Source organism: Marmota flaviventris, chromosome 11 (assembly GCF_047511675.1).
Source record: "Marmota flaviventris isolate mMarFla1 chromosome 11, mMarFla1.hap1, whole genome shotgun sequence".
NCBI classification, from domain to species: domain Eukaryota; kingdom Metazoa; phylum Chordata; class Mammalia; order Rodentia; family Sciuridae; genus Marmota; species Marmota flaviventris.
In genome coordinates this window covers 1115453-1142301 of record NC_092508.1, presented here as the reverse complement: position 1 = coordinate 1142301, position 26849 = coordinate 1115453, and the positions used below count along the sequence as shown (strand labels likewise).

Below are 26849 nucleotides of genomic sequence, written 5' to 3'. Positions count from 1 at the left end.
ATGCCCTGCAGTGCCCACCAGAAGCCTGAGGTCAGCTGGCCACCACTGGGGACACCAGTGCCACACAGGAGCTCTTAAAACATCTCGTCCAGAACTGGGACCCAGAGGCAGGGCCCCATCCATGCTGTCCCCAGTGACTACACACAGAAAGGACCCTATTTGAGGCACTGTCAGCTGAATACAATGTATCATGCACCGAGTTTACTTTTTTAATGTGAAAAGTTCAAGTTACAGGTTCAAGGTCATGTTGTGGCCTGCATCCGATTCCCACCAAATGACACTGCTTTGGGTCGGCTTCCCCGTCAAGCCATGGCACACAGTGCCATCCCACCTGCAGCTCCGTCCCACCAGGAACTTGGCAGGAACAGGGCGCTGCCCGGAGGCAGCTGTGTGGTGCCACCCTGTCCAGCACAGAGAGGGTCGGGCTGAGCTGCAGAGCGTGGCTCTGGGACGTGCTGTCGCACTCAGGACGCATCAGGCAGTGCCACATCCATCCTCTGACCCCTCCCCCAGCCTCATCTTGTCACTTGGCCAGTGTGAGCCTGGTCTGCACAGGAGGGTGGTGCAGGTGGACACTTGGGTGCAGAGACAGGGAGCCAGCGGCTGGCAGGGCTGACCTGGGGCAAGGTCCTCTCGGCGACGTTGGGCTTGAAGGACCCACTGGGGTAGTAGAGGAGGAAGCTTATGCTGAGCGCCGTGAGGCCCTCGTCTGTGCGCTTGTTCACGTCCGCCCCGAGGTCCAGGAGAAGGCTGACGATGCGGCTGTGACAGTGTGCCTAGAGGACAGCAGGTGGCGCTGGGGTCTGCGGAGGCCCCTCTGAGGTGGCAGCATGGCAGGCTCTGGTAAGCTTGTGATGGAGCTTGGTGAAGGGACAAGGTCATGCCCTCCCCTTCCACAGGACCTTGTGGGCCCCACCCGGGCGGGTGCCTCCGCGCCCTCTGTGGGAGCAGGAGTGGACCTGTGTGGCACTCCTGCGCCTCGGCTTCTCCAGAGCAGCAGCGAGGGCCCTGCCGGCAGTGACCTCCCTGCCCGCAGTGACCTCCCCGCTCGACGTTCCTGCGGGCATCCACCAGGTGGCAGTGGGGGCTTACCGCAGCAGCCGCAAGCACAGTGTAGCCCTTGGCGTCGGCCACGTCGGGATGGACGAGGTGGTCCTTCAGGGTTCCATAGATCCAATCAAGGTCCCCTTCCTCGGCCTTCAGGATCATCTCTTCAGAAAGCCGCTCCCTAGGTCCAGAGCATGCAAAGCCCTCGCGGTGCCCTTCCAGGATGGCATCCATGTGCCAGCTGGTGTGAGCCTTCGTGTTCCTGGCAACACAGCAGGCTTCAGTGAGGTTAGACCAAGCCCTGGACCACTCGACAGCCCAACACCGTCCATGAGAAAGGGTGCCCAGCGCTGTCTCCCTGTGACTCCTGCTCTCCTGGATCTTCAGATACGCCAACAATCCACTCCGTGAGCAGCCTAAGCCCTAGTGGCTGCACTGCCAGCCAGTCCAGGTCAGGACGGAGCACACGGCGGTGGGGACTTGTCACCTGGGCATAAAGATGCTCACACTAAGTGCCTGTACCAGCAGCAGTGTGCTGGCTGCCAGGGACCCTGTGAATCTGATTCAGCTGGGCCATGGGGGCTTGGAAACAGACTCCCACAGCAAGGGCCCTGGATGGGGAGGAGGCAGCACACACATGGGTCCACTGCTCAGCACCAAGCGCCCACCTTCTGCCCTCAGCTCATCTGCTTTTCCGTTGGGAACACTCGTGTCCCAGGCCCAAACACCACACAGCGCTGACGCCGTCTGTGTGCACAGAGCCCCCTTTTGCAATCAACAGCCCATGGTTTATGACAACTTTTGTACTCAACTGTTGTCACTGATTAGGGCACTCTGTTGACATTCACATGATAGACAGATGGTTGGGTAGATGATGGACAGATGAAGGGTTGGTGGGATGGGTGGCTGGATGGATGGATGAGTGGATGGATGAGTGGATAGATGGATGGATGGGTGGGTAGATGATGGATATATGCATGCATTGATAGAGGTGGATGGATGGATGGATAGATGGATGGATGGATGAGTGGATGGATGGATGGATAGATGTATGGTGAGTGTGTGGGTGGATGGATGGATAGATGGATGGATGGATGAGTATGTGGATGAATGGATGGACGGATGGATGGATGAGTGAATGGGTAGATGGATGGTGGGATGGTGGAATGAGTGGATGATGCATGGGTGGATAGATGAGTGGATAGATGGATGAGTGGGTAGATGATGGATATATGCATGCATTGATATAGGTGGATGGATGGATGGATAGATGGATGGATGAGTGTGTGGGTGGATGGATGGATATAGATGGATGGATGAGTGTGTGGGTGGATGGATGGATAGATGTATGGTGAGTGTGTGGGTGGATGGATGGATGGATAGATGGATGGATGAGTGTGTGGGTGGATGGATGGATAGATGGATGGATGAGTGTGTGGGTGGATGGATGGATAGATGGATGGATGAGTGTGTGGGTGGATGGATGGATATATGCATGCATTGATATAGGTGGATGGATGGATGGACAGATGGATGGATGAGTGAGTGGGTAGATGGATGGTGGGTTGGTGGGATGAGTGGATGGTGCATGGGTGGATGGATGAGTGGGTAGATGGCCTTTTTAATGGCTTGGTAATGGCAGATAGAATGATGACTGCGAGAACAGATAGCTGGGTGCGTGAATGAAAGCTTGGCAGAGGCCAAGCTTTGACGTGATGATAATTACAATCCCTTCTCTTCATGGTGAACATGCAGGGACTCGATTCATGGGACGTCTAATCACAGACATGCACCTGGACTCAGGGGACACTAACTCTGACCTTCAGAAGGGGAAGCGTGCAGAGGTCGAAAGCCAGGAGTTGCTCTCTCTCTGAGCTCAGGGGTTTATCCTCAGCCACACCCCTTCCCAGGTCCCACACAGCTTCAGGACTATCCTGGCTGCCCACTCACCAAGCGCCCTCCCACCATTCCTTCCCCAGAGAGTGGACAAGCAGTGCTCCCGGTCCCTGTCTCCCTGCGTAGATACAGGTGGCCAGTGGCCCTACTCTCAGGAAGCCCCTCCCACAGTGGGGACATCCTGTCCACCTTCATTCCTGGACTGTATCAGCCACTTAAAGAGCTGTATGCTCATGTCCACCTGGTGAACAAGGTCAAGAATCGTGCCGGCCCTGAGTAGCGACAATTGGGCGCTGAGAGACTTCAAACCCCACGCAGAAGGGTGCCTGTCCAGGGAGGCACCAGGGACAGAGGAGGGAGAGCAGACCCATCACCTGAACTTGTAAGTTTGCGTCTGCATTTTGACCAACAATGGAGTCTGGTTTGTGATAAACCAGGGTTCTCCATCCTCAATAAACGGTGGGATCTCGTTAGCGAAGACGCGGGCGTCCAGCTCCCTGGCGAGCGCGGCCGTCAGCGGCAGGTGTCTGTGGTCGGTGGAGTAGACGTGCATCTCTGGAGGAAGCGCCAGGTCGTCATTCAGGAGGAACCGCTGGTACTCATAGAAGAAGGGGTCTTGCTCTTCGGGCGGGCCCCACTCGGCCTTCTGCTCATCCGAGAGGCTGATTCTCTCTCTCGAGGGCCCGAGAAAGGCGGAGAACTCCGGGAAGTTGAGCAGGGAGAAGCTGCTGGTAGTCTCCGTGCACAGCTTGATGAGCTGGTCGCGGAACCATAGCCCCACGTCCTGACTGCCATCGGGGTAGGTCTCCACGCCCGGCCCAAACCGAACGTCCATTTTATACAGCCCCTGCAGGGGAAAGTGACAGGCTGAGAGCGCTGCCCACTTTGTGGCCAGCTTTGTAAGGTCAAAAGAAAATGTATTCCTGAGAAATGTGCTCCTTCACTCGCCCACTGAGGCATGGGGTGCACTGGGCAGGGGCCGAGACAGGCTGGCTCTTAGAGGGCAGCATGGATGTGGGGGCACCCCTGGAGAGAGGCGTGGAGGAGGGAGTGGGGACTGGGGCACCGCTCTGTCAGGGTGAGGACGGGACCCAGGGCTTCGAGGTGAAGGTGTGGGGGAGACACAAGGTGGCTTTATGCCAGGGTCAGCCACCAGGCACCTCTTTCAGGACAAGCTCCTGCCAGGGGAGAAGCAGCTACCCCTTCAAATGACTGGAAGTTGCTTTCCATTGGTTTGTGGGTTTCAGGTAAGGCCCTTCAGAAAACCCTGCGAGGACCCCGTCCCACCACGGGGCCCCTCCATGCCTGCTTTCTCCGGTGGCCTGACCACATGTCACTCATTCACCCAGCGGTCCCTCTGCCATTTCCCCTGAGCATGTGATCACGACCAGGCACTGAGGGAGCTGCGGGACGTGACAGCAGAAGGTGGCTGGGCTCTTCAGTGTCAACATGCACAGGCCCCTGGAAGAGCCGGCTCTGCCAGGGCAGCCCAGCTGAGAGTCCCTCAAAGCTCTCCTCGCCTGCGGCAAGGAGGAAGCCCCGGTCCACGGTCACTCCTGATGTCACGTGCTTGCTTTGCACAGCAGAGAGGTGAACCAGTTGCACTTGGTCCCTTAATGACAGGGGACAGACAGATGAGGATGGTGGGGACATGAGGTTAAGGGAGGAATGCCGAAAACTGGGCCCACCGTGCAAACCCCCAATGCTTTCTTTTCCAAGAAGCAATTTGCCCACAGCCCTGCCTGGCCTCCGGGGACAGGACGCGCCCCATTCCTCAGCAAACTGCCTATCTGCAGGAGAAATGCAGGCCCCAAACCATGCCTGTAGAGGAACGCGAGTCACCCTGAAGGGGGAACTGTTGTGACCCTTACACAGACCAGATCCTGAAACTGGGGACATAAGGGTAGTTCCTCCTAACCACAAAATCTGTAAGCATGTCCGGTCAGAATCCAGTTAGAACCAGTCGGCATGGGCAAGGGGACCTGGAGTTGCCATGGCAGTGGGACTTAAAATTCTGATGTCATCTTAATGTCAGTCAGAAGTCAAGAGGTGAACCTGGGCAGGACTCTCTGGAGACTTCTCTGGGACCCCAGTAAAACTGGAGTGTAGGACAGGCACGTGGTCCCTCTCCTCTCTGAGAGCACCTACTCTCTCCCTCGAGAGTGTCCCCTTTCCCTTTTCCCACCCCTTCAATAAAGTCGTGCCTGTCACTCAGAGCCACGCGTGAAATCTTTCCGAGTTGATCCTAAGAGTTGGGGCTTGAAGGAGGGGTCTTGGCCCTGCCCCAGCTTCCCATGGTCCCGATGCTGTCACACTGCAGGCCTCCCCACAGCCCCACCAGCTGGGCAGTGGCAAGGAGGTGGAGGTAGGGGCAGGGGTCTGACAGCCCCTGAGGCCAGGTGTGAGCCTCAGGGGGAGAAGGAGCAGAGGGGGAAAGGGGGGTTCCAGTGACCCCCACCAGACAGCAACTTCCTCAGGCCTCTCCTGAGGCTCCCATGGGACGGGGAAGCATCTCCCACCCTGTGGATATCAGGAGGGTCTCTGGCCCAGGGTCAGGTGTGCAGCATGCAGCAAGGCGCCCAGCTTCCCGAGGAGGTGCCTCCCCTGGGACGCCCTCAGGGCGCCTGAAGCAGCCCAGACCAGGGGCAGAGTTGGCCCTGTGCCCCCAGGAGCCTGCGCCTGTCATTGACATTTGGGTCAGTAGTTTTACTCGCTGTTATAAATACTGCTGTGTGGAGGGATCTGAGACGGGAGCGTCTCCGCCTCCTGGGTCAGTTCCCCAGAGCACCCTGGGCTGCAGTCCTGGGCCAGGCACTGGGGTCCTAGGCCTCACATGGCCCAGTGCTGCCCACAGGGAGCTGCAGTCGGCGGGAGGCCTTGGGCAATGAGCTGGAGGCAAGGAATGCACTGAGGGTGGCCGCCATGGGCAAGGGAGCTGGGGCGGGCAGCAGGGGCACTTCCAAAAGAGCCTGCACCGTGGGTCAGTGGGGCAGGAGGTCACAGGGGTGTGGAGCGGAGCAAGGATGAGGGCTCTGGCCAGTCTGGCAGGCGCAGCAAGGGGTACCTGTTGCCTGGGAAGCTTTAGGGAGCCCTGGGGTGTGGGCCGCAAGAGCAGGTAGGTGGGAGAAAGACTGAGGGCAGTGTGTCGGCAGCCAGCAAGGGGCAAGTGACTTGAGCAGAGCCAAAGTGCTCATGCACCTGAGTGGGCCGCTCTTCCCAGGAGTCCAGCAAGAGGAAACAGTCCAGGTGTCCCAGAGTCCCAGGCACCCATTCCTCCCCACAACAGTATTTATAACAGCAAGTAAAACTAATGACCCAAATGTCAATGACAGAAGACTGTCCACAGAACACGACAGGCACAATGCACTCACTCTTAACCAAACTATCCCCTTCCAGGGATCACCAACGAAAATGCAGAAAGATGAGCTTGGAGAGCCTTCACGAGGAGAGCCCTCATGCCGTCCTTCACTCCAGCTGCGGCAGGGCACGGAAGCTGCAGGGGGCACCCTTCCCACCTCCCGGAGAAGAGGAGGAACTGGCACCCACACCTGCTTGTCCTTGTCAATGCAAAGATACACTCAGAACTGCAGAAAGTGGTCACCAGGGGGACTCCGTGCAGGACTGCGCTGGGCAAACTGTGTCCTGGATCGACTTTGGAAGAATGTCGGTTTTCTATATCATTACAAATAAAATTAAAGAAAGACTTAAAAAATAAAACCCCAAAGAAAGGAAAGGTGAGAAGATGAAAGGTCTCTGCACAGGTGGCGGATGAACTGAGAGGAACCTGGGACGTGTGGGACAACCTGAGGGACCGGCGGGAAGAATGGAGGAGCTTGAACTGTGCAAACAGGGTCACGGTGCAACACCACCACGCTGTGCTCTGGGAGCAGTGACCCTCATTTTATGAAATACAACAAGCAAAGATCTTTGCTATGGGGCTGGGATTGTGGCTCAGCGGAAGGCACTCGCCTAGCACCTGGGGGGCGAGGGGTTGGATCCTCAGCACCACATAACAATCAATCAATCAAATCAAGGTTAAAAAAAGTCTTTGCTGATGGTTAAAAATGAAGTTTTTCAGCCTAAGAGAAGAGAAATATAAACCCTGTGGATTGCTGTTGGGTGAAAACCCTGAAAACTCACAACCGAGCCTGCAGCTCCTGGCCGGGGCAGTGAGCAAGAAAGCACCCAGCTTGCCAGAGATGTGCCCACTCTGGGCAGCGACAGGGCTCTCCCTGCTCTGCAGCGGGCATAGCGGGCACCTGAAAGCGCCTTGAGGCTGTGCGCTGCGTCACACCACAAATGCGCTGAACACCAGAGTGTGAGACACTGAAGAGAAGCTGACCTCCCAATCGGCACTGAAGGGGGTCGCTCGGAAAGCTGTGAGAGGGGGCGGGGGCGGTCAGCCTTTCCTACCCACACCCCCTCAAGGCAGCCGGACAGCAGACGGCGGATCCCTTCAAAACAGAAGAGTCACATAAACAAGTGCAGCGGGAACACCAGAACTCTGGTGTCATATTCTGCATCTCAGCGGCTCGTCCCAAGACCACCCATGTTCTCCACAGGTCGTCGTGACGGTGCAGCAGGGCCTTGTCTCCAGACGCAGTTCCTGATGGCCAGGTGTGAGGTGGCCTGAGGCCACTCCATCTTAATAACTCCAGTTGAAACCTGCAGTCCCACCAGGCCACCCACAGAGCCCTCCATGTGGCCTCAGACAAGTCCCTTCCCCTCACCCTGGTAACAGAGGGAAGCCCCGCTCTCCTCACCTGATAAGAGGGAAAGGGGAGAAGATCGGGGGAGACACCAGACCAGGGTAGATGATGTCACTGAGCAACCCAGTGGTAGCTGACGAGGATTGAAAGGGGGGTCAAAAGCCTCAAAATTTAGTATGAATGACAGAGCAAATGAACAGGGGTTCACTAGCCGAAAAAGGCTGCACTCTGACATCCCGTCACTTGTTCCTGATCCCCTGCGTGATCCTCACTGCTCTCAAACTCTACCGCCTGGTCTGGACCTTGGTGAGAGTCACAACTTCCTCATACGACCCTCTCATCAACAGTCGTCCCCTCCACACCAGGAAAAGCCTGCCTTGTCCCGGACCTGGTCACACTCTGAGTGAGTGCACATCTGCTGGACTTAAAGCCTAAGGCTGAAGACTTCTGAACTTAGCACCCAGAGGGAATGGCTGTCACTAGCCTTGAAAGGGGCAGAAGCGCATGGACATTCTTTATTTCTCCCCCTCGGAGCCTCCTCCCCACTCTGCTCACCTCCTCTACTGACAAGCCCGTTCCCCTCCCCCACTCGCGCCTCTCTGCTCGGCACCCAGTCCCGCACCCAGTCCCACCAGGCCCTCCCACCAGCTAACCCAAAGCTCCTTTGTCTTCTCGAGGAAATGGCTGCTGCTGAAGGGATCATTCGAATCCACGTCCCATTCTCACTTCAAGATCTTTCCCAGAATCCAGATGGAAATCCAGCCTGAATTCTCAACGGCCCTACAGAGGCCCTCACCAGACACACGAAGCTGGATCCTGGGTCTCCCGCCAGGGCTACAGTGTTAGCAACCCATTTTAGCACTCAATCAGCCCAGATGAGCTGAGGAGGACCCTCAGACCTCTGAGATCTGCTGAAGATGGCCTTTAAAGCAGGCTCCATTGCAGAAAAAGGTAACACCCCAAACCCAGGCCTTGGTAGCGGCCCGGAGGACTACGTCTCCAGCAAAGCTTCTGGGGGATCCAGCACCCCTCTCCACCAGGGGCTTGCCTCAAATGTGGATGCGAAGGTCACTGGGCTCGCCCATGCCCAAACCCACGGCCTCCTCCCAGGCCATGCCCCACCTGTAAGCAGACAGGACATTGGAAGAGAGACTGCCCCATGGTTGGCCCTTCCTTGGTGCCTCTAGCAGGGGTATGGCCTGCCAGGCAGTCCCTTCTCTTGAACTATTGGGGTTCACTGAAGACTGAAGAAGCCCGGACTCAAAGATCCTCAACACCTTTGCCAAGGCCAGGGTGACACTCCAGGCAGCGGGTAAGTCCATAACCTTACCTGTGGACACGGGGCTACCTATTCTGTCTTGCCTGCCCACTCTGAGCCTCTGTTTCCTTCCCAGGTCTCAGTTATGGGGATTGATGGCAAACCCTTCTCCCCAAACAGAACTGTAAAACTGGCCTGTGCCCTGGAGGGACACCCATTCACACTCTTCTGGTCATTCCATCCTGTCCAGTTCCTCTCGGAGGCAGAGATGTTCTCCAATTACTAGGAGCCACCCCTCAACTACACCCCAAGAATACTATTACCCACCTCCTTCTGCCTCCAATCCTTTCCTCTCTAATAACCCGACAGCACCTACTGTGCCATTGCCCCTGACTGGGACATCTCCATGCCGGTCATAGCCTCCCACCACAAGCCAGTCTGTATCCAGCTGAAACCCCAAACTAAATTTCCTTTGTGTCCCCAAGACACCCCCCGCAACACTCCCATATTTCTGGTACGCAAACCCTCAGGAGCCTATCCCTTAGTCCAGGACCTGCGCCTAATTAATGAGGCGTCATTCCCATCCACCCGGTGGTTCCCAACCCTCACACTCTTCTTTCTCATATCCCCCTTTGGCCTTCTTGACAGCGCCCCTCCATCCTGACTGTTGAGGGCCACAGCCGAGTCAGGATGATGCATGGCATTTGTGCCAGAAGTAGTGGTTGAGAGGTGACGCCAGCGAGCCATTGAGATGATGACTTTTGAGTTCTCGTGGAGTTCCCGTTGAGTTCCGGTTGAGCTCTCGCGAGGATTCCTGAAGAGTTCGCCTTGGTTGGGGAAGTTCCGGTGGTGGGAGTTCCGGTTGGTGTGTGGTGTGCCTGGAAGAGCCGCGTGGGTGGCGTTCAGGAGAGTTCCCGGGCAGCGTGTGTGGAGTGTGCTGGTGGGGTTCAGAAATAAAGTTTGTTCCTGCTTGAGTGGCTCGTGATTTGTGCCCAGTCAGACTGCGACACCAGACTCTTATTACTTCTTGGCCTTCACAAAGACCCTACATCCTTTAGGTCTCAACAGCTGACATGGACAGTCCTACCCCAAGGCTTCATGGACAGTCCCTACGTCTTTGGTCAGGCCTTGACACAGGATCTAACTGCTGTGACTTGGGGATAGCACTCTCCTACAGCTGGACAGAAGCCTTCCCTACCTCCAGGGAAACTGCTGACAGCATCGCAGGTCATCCCAGGTTCGGACTTCCCGCCTCCTTCCAGTCAGACAACGGCCCAGCCTTCACTTCTAGGTTGCTCAACCATCTCCAAAGGCCTCAACGTCACTTGGAGGCTCCACATCCCCCGCTGACCCCCATCCTTGGGTCAGGTTGACAGGACTAACGGCATTCTCAGGGATCATCTCACTAAACTTGCGATTGAACTTGGCTCTCCTGGCCCAGTCTTCTGCCATTGGCCCTCACCTGAATTCCCCTAGAGCTCCCTCAGGCCTCAGCCCCCTTTGAGCTAGTCCATGGGAGCCCTTTCTTAATCAACCAAAGCTTTTCCATCACTCCTCCTCCCCTGTGTCCTACCTGCCCTATCTCATCCTTCTACACAGACTCCTGAGGGAACACGCAGACTGGTGTCTTCCTGCACCATCCGTTACCTCTGTCCCAGCACAAACAGGAACAGAATCGGACCCTCTTCAACTGGGTGACGCAGTCTTACTTGGAGAGCTGCATCCTCAGTTGTTGCAACCTCGCTGGACAGGGACCCCAAACAGTCATATTTATTTCTCGCTAACCCTGTTCTACTTTTACTAATCATTAATCTCTCTCAAGCTTCTATCCCAACCACAGATGGCGCGTCTACATCCAAGCAACATGGCAGCAGGGTGGCACCACCCGCTCTCAGTTTATGGGCCAAGGAGATTGTCCCTTCACTGGTGGCCATCTGGTGGTCACCCTTAATGTTACTGGATTCAACAGGGCCACCTGTCCCACTTATGTTCAGCCCGCTGTGCTTCATAGCAGTCCAAACTGAGGAATCCTGTCAACGCTGGCCTGACACCTATGGCGGGTGCCCTTATGATTCATGCAAAAAACGCTTCCTAGATAAGCCTTGCTCTGAGAATCGAGCATACACCAAATTGACTATTTGGGACCCACGGAACCCAAAATGGGCTTCTGGTATTGATGGTAAATTTTATTCGTGGGGTTTTGCCAAACACCCCTCAGCCTCTATCAGAATCTGGAGAACTTACATACAAGTGCTCCCTCAAATTCACATAACCACCCAGGAGCAAGAGAGGGAACTCCAACACCAGCTGGATGCAGCTGCCCATCCTGAAGCTGACCCTTTCTCATGGGTGGCCCTAATACGTCAGGGCCTTCAGCTTCTCAATGTGTCCAAAGTGAATAACATTTCAGACTGTTTCCTCTGCAGGTTTGGATCGTACTCCATTAACTGCGATTCCTATCGATTTTCCGCTCAATACCTCAACTAGACCCCAAGGACCCCCCTCTCCAGCCTTTGAGGAAGTACCTCTTTCTCGTAACTCTTCAGGGAGTTTCCCTGCTGCTACACTTCCTCAGGTTCAGCACCCTGTGACCAGGTCATTTGAATTTCTTCCCCAACCTTTGCTCCGCCTGGGGTTCTTTTTCTGGTGCAATGGTACCTGACAAAAAACCTAAGCCTCAACATGCCTTTTGCTTTTTTGTGTTCCTTCCACCTTGGTCCCCAATTAACTGTACAGTGAGGCTGAATTAATGTGGCTTGTCACCACCTCCCTTTCCAGGACAAGAAGGGCCGTCTTCCTACCAGTAGTAGTTGGACTCTCCCTGGCCTCCTCCCTCGCTGCCTCTGGACTCGGGGCAGGAGGACTTGGTTATGCAGTAACCGCTACTCAGAAGCTTGAACAACAACTTTGGGAAGCAGTAGAGGAATCAGCCGCCTCTCTCGCTTCCCTGCAAAGGCAAATAACATCTCTTGCCCAAGTCTCATTGCAGAACCGTCGAGCCCTAGATCTGTTGATAGCAGACAAAGGAGGAACCTGTCTGTTCCTGAAAGAATGCTGCTACTCTATCAATGAAACTGGATTGGTCCAAGAGAATGTCGACACCCTCCGTCGTTTGGGTGAACGGCTTAAACAGCAACCATCAAATGACCCCTGGCCAGGCTGGCTAAACTCAACCCTCATTGAGTGGCTGACTCCCATTCTCACTCCTATATTAGTAATAGGACTTCTATTAATGATTGCTCCCTGCCTCCTCAGGTTCGCTCCAAAGCGCATGAGTGAAATCACCAGAGTGACCTACAACAGATGCTCCTACACCCCTACAGTCACCTCCCCACCAAACCTACACCCAAGCCACCCCCTTCCCTTGGCGTCCCTAAGCAAGCAGGAAGTAGCTAGACGAAATTTGCCGCCCTGTATCATCAAAAAGGCCAGGATGTTAGGTCGGTGGTGGTGACTTAGAACAAAGCAGCCCACGCGGGAAAGGAACATCGATCAGGCGCCGGTGGAAACGCCTGTCAATCAGCAGGATCTCCTGACTAACACCTGTCAATCAGCAGGACCCCCTGGCCAATCCTGAAGTTCAGCAAGCTCCCCTGACTAACTCCAGCAGGACAAGGGACCCTAAAAATCCCCTTTCCTGTCCCAAGCCCTTCCCTTCCTGCTGTGAGCCCCATAAAATCCCAGTTCGGTTGAGCTCCCACACAGTTTCTCCTCAGACCCTCTCCTGTCCACTCTGTGGGTCTGATCGAGTTCCGTCCGGGAGTGATATCTCAATAAAGCCTCGCTCAGCGGCCTTTTAAAATCTGCCTCTTTGGTGACCGCCCACCTCGCCTGATCTTACAATTATTAGGAGCTGCTGCTCAGACTCCCCCTCTGGAGTTGGCGACTCATCACTTCCACCCTGCCCACCTGATTTTAATCAAGACCTGGAAAGAAGACCAGCTACAACGGAGCTGGGCAGGGCCTCACCGCGTGCTCCTGATCATCAGGACAGCTATCTCAACGACTAACCAGGGGCGAACTCATTACCGAGGGTCACTTCCACCCCAGAACGTTAACATGTCTGGGATGGATGGCAATGCCAAAGGGCACAAGGACAAACATGAAAATGAGACCAAAAGGTAGGAAAGAAAAAGGGGGACTAGGGAGAAGGAGAAAGTTCCGTGTTCCCGCCTCAGAATACAGCATTCAGCCTTAACTGGGAGGTAAGAGCCAGTCATAGCCATTTTAACTGTAGCCCTTCCCTTTGCCCTCCCAAATTTAAAATCAGCCAGTCGTGCAGATTGTAGCACTGGTTCCTCCTATCAGAGCAGGGGACAGAGCGGCATTAGGGATCAAAGTGGGGGACTGCCGCCCAGCTGAGCTGGCTCCCCAGATTCTGTAGCACGTCCTTCTGCAGAAGTAACTTTTGCCTCACTGAGCGGCTTCTGAGCATGTGTTCCATTCCTGTGGCACCTGGATTTCTAACTTAGGGTACTGCAGAATCAATCCATAACAAAATAACACCACAGGGACCCCAAAATCAAAACCACAGCCAGGTCAGTGCTAACAAGGACGTGGAGTCCCCAGTCCCCAGAGGCTGAACCACAAAGGGCAAGGCCTCTCTGGAGAGAGCCTGGTGGCCATTGCTGTAGGACTCCCATTAGGGGCAGCAACCCCTCTTAGGGAGGAATGGAGACGTGTCCACGGAGGATCTGCACTCAACGTTCTCAGTCACTTCATCTGTAATAACCAAGGATTCGAAGGACTTAAATGTGCATCTACTGGTGAATTTAAAACAAAATGTCATGTGATAGCCATAGAGGGGACACTGCATAACAAAAAGGAAGAGGTCTCTGAACCAGGAGGACATGCATGAGCCCACAGCGCCACACTGCAGTGAAGGGAACTCCAAATGCTATAAGCAGTGGATCCCATTAACGTGACACTCACAGAAAACCGGGTGCTGCCGAGATGAACAGCCAGGTGTGGTTGCCTAGGGCTGGAGGGTACGGGGTGGCAGGCTCCAGAGAGGCAGAGGAAATGGGCCAAGTCCTGATCAGGGCGGTGGCATTGGTACCCATCTGTCCAAAATGTACCGAGTTGCTCAAAAATCCATGAATTTTACTGTACAACTATATCTCAATAAAATTGGGCTAAAAAATACAAAAAAAAAAAGGAGAATCATTCAACTACAAGAATAAAATACTCAGCATAAAAATGGAAGATGTGGCCCCACGTGGTGGCACACCTGTGATCCCAGTGACTCAGGAGGCTAAGGCAGGACAGCCCCAAGTTCCAGGCAGCCTGGGCAACTTGTCTCAAAATAAAATTGAAAAAAAAAATAAAAGTTGGTGATGAATCTCCTAGCAAGAGTGAGACCTGGGTTCAATCCCCAGGGCCACTGCCCCAGCAAACGAAGACACACAAGTGAGGAACAGACTCCTGCTCGGTGAGGCGCCTGCACCCCTGTAGCTGGACTCCCAGGAAGAGGACGCAGAGGCAGCACTTGAAGCAATAACAGTTGAGAATTTTCCAGATCCGTGAAAACATCATCATGAAACTCTAGGAACCCAAAGAAAACCTTAAAGTAGCCAAGGACAAATTATATTCCAAAGAGGGACTGTTAGCTGATGTCCAGGAACCACTGCACAGAATCTGAGCTGTGCCCGGGAATCAGCCGCCAATCTCCCAGCCTTTCCTTGAGAGACGGTCCTGAAGAACTGAGGTGGCAAAGCTGATCTCAGGACACATTTAGATTCTAAGGGTCAGATTCAGGCAAGAAGAAAATGACCTGGAAGGTAGGAGAGCAGAGATGGTGGCAACTTCTGGGACATTCCACAAAGCCGATGTTTGAGGGATGTGAAGAGCTGTGCAGATTTAATGTGCATACTGGATGAGTCAGGGTAGACTTTTTTTGCTTTTTATAATGTGCCACTAATTTAAAATCATGTATGTGGTTAATGATTTCCCCGTGGCCCGGCTCTGATTTAGACCTCGTGCATTTCAGATCAGCAGTCGTGTGTCTGACGTGAGGTCTGCCTGTGCACGCGGTTCCCACTGTGCACTTCTCTGTCTCTCCTTCATTTGGACTGACATTTTATTTTTAAGAGTCGGTTGTGTGCAGATCATCAGTGTGGTGGTTTAGAGGGGAAGGGTGCCAGTGAGTGGAGCGCGAGGGCTCTGACCTTATGAGTGGACTAATCTAGTTATCAGTGGATTCATCCAGGACTTCCTAGCTGATAACTGCCCGGGAGGAGCAGGAACCGCAGGAGAAGGAACCCCGCTGGAGGAAGTGGGTTCTTGGGGCTGTCTCCTTGGGAACTGTATCTTGACCCTGGATCTCCCTCTCGCTGCTTCGGGGCTGCCATGAGCTGACCAGCCTTCCTCCACCATGGCCTTGTGCCGTGATGATCTGCCTTGCTGCAGGCCCAAAGTAATGGCACCAGCTGACCGTGGACCGAGTCCTCCAAAACCACTCGCCAAAATAAATCTCTTCTTTTCTCACATATTTTGTTACAGCGACAAAAGTCTGACATGCACCATCAGTTTGAGGTCTTGCACTCTTTCACTTCTTCTAGCACTATCCAGAAACCCCAGCGTGAGTCCTGGATGAGTAATTCTACTCTGAATGACACCTTTCCTTTCCTCCAGGAGAATGCAAGAATCTCAGGTTATTTTAACTTCATTTCCCACGTTTGAATTATGCCCTGTTATTGTGGGATAAACCTGGGAAGGGAGGTCGGTTGACGCAGGCCTTGATGCTGGTGACCTGCAGTCACTAGTGTGCGATCCAGGGACGCTGCCCTGGAGACCGAGCTCCAACACACTTCATGTCCACACCACCACACGGATGATCTGAGAACAACCGGGTTCTAAAACAGTATCGATCCAAATGGAGGCAAGACCGCAGAGAAGTGTTGAACAGGTGGGAACGGAATGCCTAGGGCAGATTAATCTCGGACGCAGTACTACTGAGAGGAACTGTCCGTGGTCTGCATCAGAGCCAGGCCACAGGAAAACCATTAGCCACATATATCAGTTTTAAATTTCATAGTGGCCACTTAACAAAAAGTGAAAAGTCAGGTGGAATTAATTTTGAGATGATACATTTATTTAACTCAATCTTTTCAACTATCGCTTCAACATCTGCTTCATCTTCACTGTTGAAATATTCTGCATTTCTTTCCGCGTAGTCTTCCGTGTCTTGTGTGAGCCTCAAGTGTGCAGCACACCTTGATTTGGACCAGTCACATCTCAGGTGTTCCCTAGACAAGTGTGGCTGGTCCACCGCGGGGACAACGCAAGTCTAAGTATCCCAAAGCGGCTACTGGTCCATATTTAAATAAACACACATGCACATACACTTTTTTATTTTTAAATTTGTTTTAATTAGTCATACATGACAGCAGGATGCATTTATGCATTTTGATAGATCATACATAGATGGGGTATGATTTCTCATTTTTCTGGGAGTACATGTTGTAGAATCGTATTGGTCATGCGGTCACATACATACATACAGTAATAATGTCTGTTTCATTCCACCATCTCTCCTATCCCCACATCCCCTCTCCCTTCCCCTCCCTTCACTTCCCTCTACCTAATCTAAGATGATAAAGCTATTCTTCTCTAGTTCCCCCTCCCCCACCTTACTGTGAATTAGCATCCCATATTAGAGAAAACATTTGACCTTTGGTTTTTCGGGATTGGCTTATTTCGCTTAGCATGATATTCTCCAACTCCATTTACTGGCAAATACCATAATCTCACTCTTCTTTAAAGCTGAGTAATATTCCATTGAATATATATACACCACATTTTCTTTATCCATTCATCTATTGAAGGACACCTAGGTTGGTTTCATAGTCTACTATTGTGAATTGAGCTGCTATATACAGTGATGTGTCTGTGTCCCTGAATATGCTGATTTTAAGTCTTTTGGGTATAAACCGAGGAGTGGGATAGCTGGGTCAAATGGTGGTTCCATTCCCAATATTCTGAGGAATCTCCATACTGCTCTCCATAATGGTTGCACCAATCTGCAGTCCCACCAGCAATGTATGCGTGTGCCTTTTTCCCCACATCCTTACCAACATTTACTGTTGCCTATATTCTTGATGATTGTCATTCTGACAGGAGTGAGATGAAATCCTAGAGTAGTTTTGATTTGCATTTCTCTAATTGCTAGAGATGTTGAACCCTTTTTCATATGTTTGCTGATTGATTGTATTTCTTCTGTGAAGTATCTGTTCAGTTCCTTAGCCCATTGATTGATTGGATTTTTTAGGGGCGTGTAAGTTTTTGAGTTCTTTACATATTCTGGAGATTAATACTTTATCAGAGGTGCATGTGATAAAAATTTCCTCCCATCTGTAGGCTCTCTCCTCATGTTATTGTTTCCTTTGCTGAGAAGAAGCTTTTTAATTTGAATCCATCCTATTTACTGATCCTTGATTTTACTTCTTGAGCTTTAGGAGTCTTGGTAAGGACGTCAGATCCCAGGCCGACGTGGTGAAGATTTGGGCCTACTTTTCTTCTATTAGGCCAGGGTCTCTATTCTAGTGCCTAAGTCTTTGATCCACTTTGAGTTGACTTTTGTGCAGGGTGAGAGATAGAGGGTTAATTTCATTTTGCTACATATGGATTTCCAGTTTTTCCAGCATCATTTGTTGAGGAGGCTGTCTTTTCTCTAGTGAATGTTTTTGGCACCTTTGTCTAGTGTGACATAACCATATTTATGTGGGTGTGTCTCTGTGTCTTCTATTCTGTACTATAGGTCTACAAGTCTATTTTGGCACCAATACCATGCCATTTTTGTTACTATAGCTCTATAGTATAGTTGAAGTTCTGGTATTGTGATGCCTCCTGCTTCACTTTTCTTACTAAAGATTGCTTTAGGTATTCTGGGTTCTCTTATTTTTCCAAATAAATTTCATTATTGCTTTTTCTTTTTTTATGTACCTTTATTTTATTGATTTTTATGTGGTGCTAAGGATCAAACCCAGAGCCTTGCACATGCTAGGCGAGCGCTCTACCTCTGAGCCACAACCCAGCCCTGCTTTTTCTATTTCTATGAAGAATTTCATTGGGACTTTAATAGGAATTTATTAAATCTGTATAACACTTTTGGTAGTATGGCCATTTTGACAATATTAATTCTGCCTATCCAGGAGCATGGGAGATCTTTCCATTTTCTGAGATTTTCTTCCATTTCTTTCTTTCTTTCTTTTTTTGAGGCTACTATGTGTGAGGTACTTTTCCTAATTTCTTTTTCAGTGGATTCATCGCTGATGTATAGGAATGCATTTGATTTATGGGTGTTCATTTTATATCCTGCTACATTGCTGAATTCATTTATTAGTTCTAGAAGTTTTCTGGTGGAGTTTTTTTTTTTTTTTTTTTTTTGGTTCTTCTAAATATAGAATCATGTCACCAACTAATAGTGATAGTTTGAATTCTTCTTTACCTATTTATATCCCTTTAATTTCTTTATTTTGCTTAATTGCTCTGGCTAGAGTTTCAAGGATGATGTTGAATAGAAGTGGTGAAAGAGGGCATCCCTGTCTTGTTCTAGTTTTTAGAGGAATGCTTTCAATTTTTCTCCATTTAGAATGATGCTGGCCTTGGGTTTAGAATAGATAGCTTTTACAATGTTGAGCTATGTTCCTACTATTCTTAGTTTTTTTAGTGTTTTGGACATAAAAGTGTGTTGTATTTTGTCAGATGCTTTTTCTGCATCTATTAAAATGATTACATTATTCTTGTTTTTAAGTCTATTGTTGTGATGAATTACTTTTATTGATTTCCGTATGTTGAACTAGCCCTGCATTCCTAGGATGAACCCCTCTGATCCTGGTGCATTATCTTTTTAATATGTTCTTGAATGTGATCTGTCAGGATTTTATTGCGCACACATACACTTTTTTAAAAAATCTAGCTGTCAATGGATTTTTTTTTAATTTTAAAAATATATTTATTTTTTAGTTTTAGGTTGTCACAATATTTTTATTTTTATTTGTATGTGGTGCTGAGGATTGAACCCAGTGCCTCATGCGTGCTAGGCGAGCGCTCTACCACTGAGCCCCAGCCCCAGCCCTGGATCTTTACTTTATTTATATGCAGTGCTGAGAATAGAACCCTGTGCCTCACACATGTCAGGCGAGTGCTCTGCCACTGAGCCACGACCCCAGCACACAAACACTTTTTAAGAGTAAAGAGAAGAGATATCCAAAACAAAAACCAAGGTTGGAAGTAAAATCATAGAGAAAGACATACCATAGTAAAAATAAACCCCCAAAGCTGATACAGCCTTATTAATATCTAAAAATCAGACTTTGGATCATAAAGCAAAAGTTATTACTTTATAATAATAAGATGTTCAACCTACCAGGAAGATACAATGAGTCTAAAGTTCTACCTCATCCGGTAACATTGTCTCCAAATATCTAACATACAATGTAGAATTACGGTAGTAATAAAGAAGCGACAATCATCAATCATCGTGGGAGATTCTGGCTCTGTCACAGGTAGAATGAGCCTACAAAAAACCTTGGTGAGTTTCTATAAGATTTAGAACAACACCAACAGCAAAAGTGACCTAAGGGACACTGTTCTAGACAACCTCAGAGGGGCACCACCTGCCTTGGATGGCCCACAAACATTGAAAGAGGCAGGACGGGTCCTAGAGCAAGTCTCCCAGGTCCCAGAGAGCTGAAACCACCCAGGCACAGGAGCACCCAGGGACCAGCCCCAGGCACAGGAGCACCCAGGGGACCAGCCTGACGGCAGCCCGAGCCCAGACTCTGAACACGAAGCAATATTCCTGTCAAAGACCCCTTGGGTGGAAGAGAAGTCACCGTAGAAGTCACTATGTTTTGAACTGAATGTAAACACTAACATGATAGAATCAAAACAGAGCCAACATGTGTATTAGATAAAAAGCAAAACAGAAAGTCAATGAATTAGAAAAGAATAGCAAATTATCCAGAGGGTATAATAAAGAAACTGGCAATGAAACACAACTAAATGCAGAGAAGAGGCAGAAGCTGATTTTCAGGGAAAAGAGGAATAGCACTGGAGACCCCCAGCAGGACTGGCCAAGGCAAAGGCAGGCACTGCGGCCGGCGTGCCATAGCCCCCAGGGACTCCATCGCTGGAACTGCTGAGAAGGAAGCAGCCATGCACCACGGAGGCCCAGGGGGCCCACCTGGAGCCCCCACAGAGCCGGTGGGGACATGGGGTGCAGAGTGGGGGTTCACTGGAACTCGCAGAGCATTCACCAGCCACATGACACACAAGCCCAGGCCCAGGTGAAGTGAAAACCTGTCGTTTTTTAAGCTTTGTTTTTGGTTGTAGAGAGACACAATACCTTTACTGTATCCGTTTACTTTTTCGTGGTGCTGCGGATTGAACCCAGTGTCTCACGGATGGCAGACAAGCGCTCTGCCACTGAGCCCCAGCACCAGCCCCAGCCTAGGTCTAATGTGTGCTTGTTCCCACAAATACATAAGCTCACAGCCGCTTTTACTTTCAAGATGGTTCTTAGTTGTAGATGGATAGCATTTCTTTTTTCATTTGTTTATGTTTATGCGGTGCTAAGGATCGAACCCAGGGCCTCACACATGCCAGGCGAGCGCTCTGCACGGAGCCCAGCCCCAGCCCCAGCCCAGTGCAGCTTTATCCTAACCCTTCAAACTGGAAACAACCTCAGTGACTTAGGAGTTAAGCTGTGGTGGCTTCATAGCATGGAAAACTATTTGGATGCAAAAAGGAACAGACTGAGAAGAGGCCCATGAGGCGGAATTTCAGAGGCCGGGGGCTCCTGGGCTCACGGCAGGTTCCACCCCTGGCACCTTCACAAAGGGCAAGGGTGGTCCCGGAGGGGGCGGGGGAGACAGGCCTTCCCCATCCTTCTCTGTGCAGTGGTTACATGCCTCATGCTTGTCCAAAGGCTCAGAACTCTATATTAAAAAAAATTATTGAAAATCATACTGCAATAAAATTAAAGGGGAGAAAGGGGCCTGTGTGTTTGAAAGACGAGGCATGTTCTCTGGAGAAAAGGCAAGTTTCAAATAATATGCATAGAATGATCCAGTTTATACACTGAAAGTTAAATGCAGAGTATATTTCATTAATCTAGGGGATGTACGACTTGCTAATATCCTTCTGAGAAATGAAATAAGGTTTTCATCTGCTATTTATATCGTCACTGTTAGTATCACTACGATCATTAAGATAAGAAGGATGATTATATGTAAATAAACTTCCTCAAGACCTAAATATCTTTTTTTCTTGGGGGGGGGGGGGTACTGGGGATTGAACTCAGGGGCACTTGGCCACTGAGCCACATCCCCAGCCCCATTTTGCGTTTTCTTTAGAGACAGGGTCTCACTGAGTTGCTTAGCGCCTTGCTTTTTGCTGAGGCTGGCTTTGAACTCATGATCCTCCTGTCCCAGCCTCACGAGCCACTGGGATTATAAGTGTGTGCCACCGTGCCCGGCCAAGACCTAGATACCTTTGTATCCAGTAGTCTAGATACACAGCACACCCAGGGCTCACCTGAAGGCAGGGCCCTGCTCCTCACCTCCACCCACGCAGGCCCCGCCCCCTGCTGGCAGCGAAGCCCCTCACCTGGAAAAGTTTGGTCTTCATGTACATGGTGCCATAGCCTTCTCGGTGGCTGAGGTAAAACATGCCCGTGAAACTGGAGCCGTCAGGCCACATGTAGGTGCCCAAGCCGTGGCAGTGATCCTGGTAAAACTGCCCGTGGTAGGACTGTCAAGTGGAGAGGTCAGTAGGCCTAGTGCCTGGGAACCACCGCCCCAGGCACCCAGGCCCTGACAGGGACCCTCAGAGCCCAGACTCCACCTCGGTGCTGTGAGTGGGGCTGCAGGGCTGCACTAGCCACCCCCCCCTTGAAGTCCAGGTGGTCAACGTGAGCATGAGAGTGGTCACCCCCAGCACCAGGGCAGCCTGGCAGTGAGACCCCTGGTGACCGTGCCCCTCTCCTGCCTTCGACGCAGGTGGGGAGTTTGGAGGTTTCAGAGCTGGCTAGAGATGGGCATCAGGAAGGGTGGACTATCTGTCCTGGGGCACGGACAGGTCAGGAGCCCCTCCCCCTCAGGAGTCCTGTCCCCACCCCACAGGGCCCCCTATAAGGTCACAGGTGGATGGCTGGGGAGGTGGGACTTCTTAGGACTTGGACTCGGGGGCTGGGCCTGGGTGCTCCCCCCCCAGCTCATGAACCCCAGTGGGTGTGCTCAGCGCCACTCCTGACGCCACACCCAGCCCGGGGCATTCCAGCAGCTAGACCTGACTTTTCTGTCAGAAGGGGCTGGGCCTGAGCTCTCAGGCAGCCAGACGCGGTGCCCCACAGGAGGCCATAATGACGGCCCTTTCTGCAGACGCGGGCCCCCATGTGACCCTGGCCCCACGCAAGGACTCCTCACCCCAGCTTCAGCCTGGACTGGTTTGGTCACATAACCTGACTCTAAGGCACACCTGCAGCTAGGGACTTCTTTTAGGAACATGTGCAGCCACCTTTAGAGACTGGCCAGACAGTGGAAGGCCCGTCTTGGCCCCCCCATAAGAAGATGGAAGATGGAGGACCTGCCTGATTGGATGATGAGTTCCTGGATCCAGCCCAGCCTGAGGCTACTTTACCCTTGAACTTTTGTAACAAGAACCAAGAAAGACCCTTTTCAATTCCACTAGATTAAATTTGGGTTCCATTAGTGACAGAGTTTGGCCCATGAAGGACATTCAGTGAGTAGGGAGGCAGTCAGGATGGAGTCACCATTCTGCCAAGGCTCACTTGATTTGTAGGATGTTGGAGCAGGTTATCTGAGTCCACCCTTTCCCCAACAAAAACCAAGTGCAAATCATTTAAAAGAAATTGTAAGGGGAACTCTCAGCTCTCGGGCCTCACACTTCCACACTGGAGAGACCGCTGCGTCCTCCTCAGAACACGGGTCATCTCTCGGCCCCTCCTTGGTCCTCAGAATGGACCTGGCTACACACGTGTCTCAAAAGACAGTCAATGTGCTCAGGTCCTCAAGGGGTGCTCTTGTCCTCTCCTTCTCTGGTTTAAGAGCTGCTGCAGCTGGACGCATCTGTGCCCTGCACCCAATGGCCCAGGCCCCAGCGGTAGAAAAGCTGACCCCCACCTAAACACACCGGCCATGTTCTCCCATCCCTGGGGGAAACCTGGGCTGGAAGGATCGAACTGTGGACTGTGGACAAGGAACCAGGCCTTGCAGCCACCGTGTGAGTAAAACAAGTTGAGGCCTGAGGACGGCTGTGCCGGGGCTCGGCACCCGCCAGGGCCCTGAGGAGGCTGGGGTCTCCCTGAGCTGGGGGCACACTCCAGGTAGACAGGCACTGGTCTCGGGTGCTCCATGCACAGTCCCGCTCTGCCGTCTTGGAGGACTTCTGGCCCTACACCTTGCCATTCTTCAGACTCTGTTGTGAGATGGCTGATCTTTTCCCCGTTGCTGCTCTCCTCTGGACAAGTGTATCCCTCCCATGGCTTGACCACCCTCCATGTGACACCCATACTCTGAACCGCCCTTGTTGAAAAGAACAGGTGGCCACAACTGTGTCTGCTGTGGTCCCATGCAAGACCACACGTGCCAGGAGGAGCATTCACCAGACTGAAGCTAGCCAGCAGGATCCCAGGACTTTGGAACTGGGCTGAGAGGGTCCTGTTTCACCTACTGTTTCTTTAGCTGGGGAGCCAGGGCAGACATTAAGGGCTGGCCCAGGTGTCCCCAGCCTTGGGCCAAAAAGTCAGAGAAACCAGGTATCCAGAGGCAGACTCACACAAGGAACAGATGGGTGGAGCCGTGAATCAGTGATCCCCCATGAGGCCTCACCAGCCAGCACCTTCCCAGAGGGCTCCAGCATTCGGGACCACCCTGCACCCTTTCACAGCCCACCCAACACACACAGCCCTGCATCGCCTCCTGATGAGGTCTCAGCTGAACTGCACCATGGCTAGGCACCGCCAGGGCAGAATCCTCCACCTGGACATCTTCAAGACCCTACATCCCACAGGGGAGATGGTCTGAGCCCCCAGAACTCAGCACATGCCCCAGAATTGCTGCCCACTTAGCTACTGTTCCCAGCCAGGGGCACCCGGAGACATAAATGGTTCTGGGCTCCTGGTCTCAGCCCTTGAAGTCCTGGGCATGGCCTAGCTCAGAGTGCAAGAATGTGTCTCATTCTGTCTCTAAGAATGTGCTCCCCATCTGTTTCATCTTGAACACAGGTGATTTCACCAGTATAAGCATACAAGTTGCTGCAGTAATTCACAATTCTAAAACATCTGCCCAGAATAAGAATTTGTCTTCTTAAATCAGTTTCCCAAACTTCTTCCCATGCACCCCAGGAAACCATGTACTGGGGGGAGTCTGGAGGGACTTTCCTCTGGGCATCCTCCCTAGGAAGGTGTCAGCCGAAATCCTTCCTGAGGAGGTGTCCAAAGACTCCCACCACCTGGTTCTTGGGAGAGAGGCCCAGCCCCTAGCCCCTGTGGGAGGTGGTGGGAGCACAGCTCAGGTACTTACTTCACCCGTGGGCCAAGAGAATTCACCATATCCAAGCTTCATGTGGAGCCCAAACTCCCCTCGGTAGACACAGCCATCCTGCCACTCCTGCACTCCTTGGACAAGCTGGATGTAGGTCCCCTTCAGGCTCTGCTCCCTCAGGGGGCCCTCAGACTCCTCACCTTCGTCTCTGGGGGGCACTGTCCCATCCCTAGGAAGAGAGCAAAGGGAGGCAGTAACAACAGGCTGAAACACCTGCACAGCGCCTGCCGGGACGGGCGACCACAACAGCAGGTACTCCACCTCCAGATGCACCACTGAGGGCAGAGTGTCTGCATGGGGACTCTGAGGTGCACAGGGGTGAGCACAGGGTGCATTTTATTCCTTCCTGCTCTTGCCATCTAAAGGTACACATCATAATTTAGACATGGATACCCAACACACACAACCCCTCTGCCGCCCTCCCAACTCCCTGGGGAATGCTGTAAGCTGGTATCTGGGCTACAGACCTGTCCAATGTCTGGCTTATACCTCTGGGCCTGGGAACCTTCAGGTCCTGACCCCTCCACCAGCCAGCCCTGGAATGCCAATTGTGGCCCACAGAGGCCAAGAATATTATCTGCCGACAAGAGATTCTGCTGCTGAGAACACGAGTTCTACATTTGGTATATTGTTAACTATAGAGGACAGACACCCAAGACGGGATAGTGGCTGGGGCACGGATGGGGTTTGTTTTCTCTCTTGCTTACCTGCTATTTCAGGTTGAGTTGAGTTGTGTCCACCCTCAAAATTTTAATGTTGGAGTCCTAAACCCAGCACCTCAGATGTGACCTTATTTGGAGATATGGTCTTCACAGAGTTAATCCTTTAAAGTGAGGTCATTAGATGAGCCCTACTCCATGAGAAGGGGGAAGCCTGGACATGGTAAAGATGACGGGGCTGGGTAGAGGGAGGAGATGATCATCTACCAGCCAATGATAGAGAAGGAGCCAATCCTACTGGCTCCTTGACCTTGGCCTTCCCCCTCCAAAGCTGGTCTGTGTGGTGCTTGTTACAGCAGCCCTGGCAAACTAATACACCTGTTTTTTTCTCATTCTTCTACACGGGATAGGTACTGCTTGTTTAATAAAAGTTAACAATAATGGGGAAAGATAATCTATGGTAGGAATAGGAGAAATAGAAATTTTACTCTATTTTTTCCTGAGAAAAATGGAAATAATTTTGAGGTCAATCAAGACAATCGTAACACAAGCAGTCAGCTGTAAAACCCACCATAGGGTCATTGGAAATGGCCACCTGTGTCTGGCACCTCCCACTGGTTGGCCTATATGGCTCCTCACCCTTCCTGATTGTCTGTCTCCTCCTCCGTAAGATGGAAACTCTGTTAGTCCTGCTGAGGTAGCTACAACAAACCACCACAGACTGGGGACAGATGAGGTAAGGTCTTAAACAATGACAGTTATTTCTCACAGGTTTAAAGTGTGGAAGTCTGAGGTCATGAAGCTACTGGACTTGGTTCCTGGTGAGCGCTCTCTTCCTGGCTTACAGATGACACCTTCTCAAAGTGACTTCAGTGGCAGAGAGAGGGTGAGTAGCGAGTGCTCTGGCTGTTTTCCTCTTGTTATAAGGCACAGATCCCATCATAGTGCCCCACCCTCCTGTCCTCACCTCAACCCACTCATCTCCCGAGGTCCACCCCTGAAGACCATCACACTGGGGTTGGAGCTTCAACTTGAGGATGCTGGGGTCCAGAGGCCTTGGATCCACACAAAGACAGGCATGATAGGGTCAGTTGCAGGTGGATTTCATGAGATGCTACAGATAAGGCTCTGGGGCAGCCCTTGACCCAAAGTAGCCCTTACTGTTAACAACACAGCAGTAAGGGAGCTGTGTCAACTTGGGGAACAGTTCCTTCCATGTACTAGGAAGTGAAATGGACCGGCAGGCAGTGTTGCAGGCTAAAAGGGACACAGCGAGTTGGGGCATAGGATTCCAGTCACCCATAACATATGACATTTCCCTCAGTGCTTGTTAATACAATTTTGAGGCTTTTCTCTCTTTACAGAGACCAGTTTTTATAAATTAGTGATTTTTAAGTCTGGCCCCAACTGTGAAACCTGGCTAATTCTGGCCCCTGGGTCATGGTCTGACCTCCCTGCCCGAGGGTCCCCTGCACCTTTCGGTGAAGAAGGCGTAACTGTCCATTCCCTTGGCAGCAGGGGACTGGCCGCCCTGCTCCTCCAGCGCGCCTCTGGAGCTGTAAGCCTTTGAGGCTGCGTAGTCTAGGGGGACCTAGAAGCCACCACCTTCCGTGTCTGTTCTCCGAACCTGGAAGCAGACCCAGGGACCACAATCCGCCCTCAGGATGCTGCGGATACCGGGGGCGCCCACAGCGCCCACAGCCCCCGCCCG

General features: G+C 51.9%; 1 protein-coding gene across 1 annotated transcript in view; it reads right to left on the bottom strand.

Moving 5' to 3' along the window:
- The window catches only part of Ankmy1 (ankyrin repeat and MYND domain containing 1), a 62636-nt gene extending 38032 nt beyond the window's left edge, over positions 1-24604 (bottom strand). Inside the window, 3 exon segments of the mRNA XM_071619491.1 lie at positions 618-776; positions 21523-21666; positions 24459-24604. Of these exon segments, the coding sequence (XP_071475592.1) occupies positions 618-776; positions 21523-21666; positions 24459-24500 (345 nt within the window). The 5' untranslated portion in view covers positions 24501-24604.
- Positions 24605-26849: the final 2245 nt, after the last annotated feature.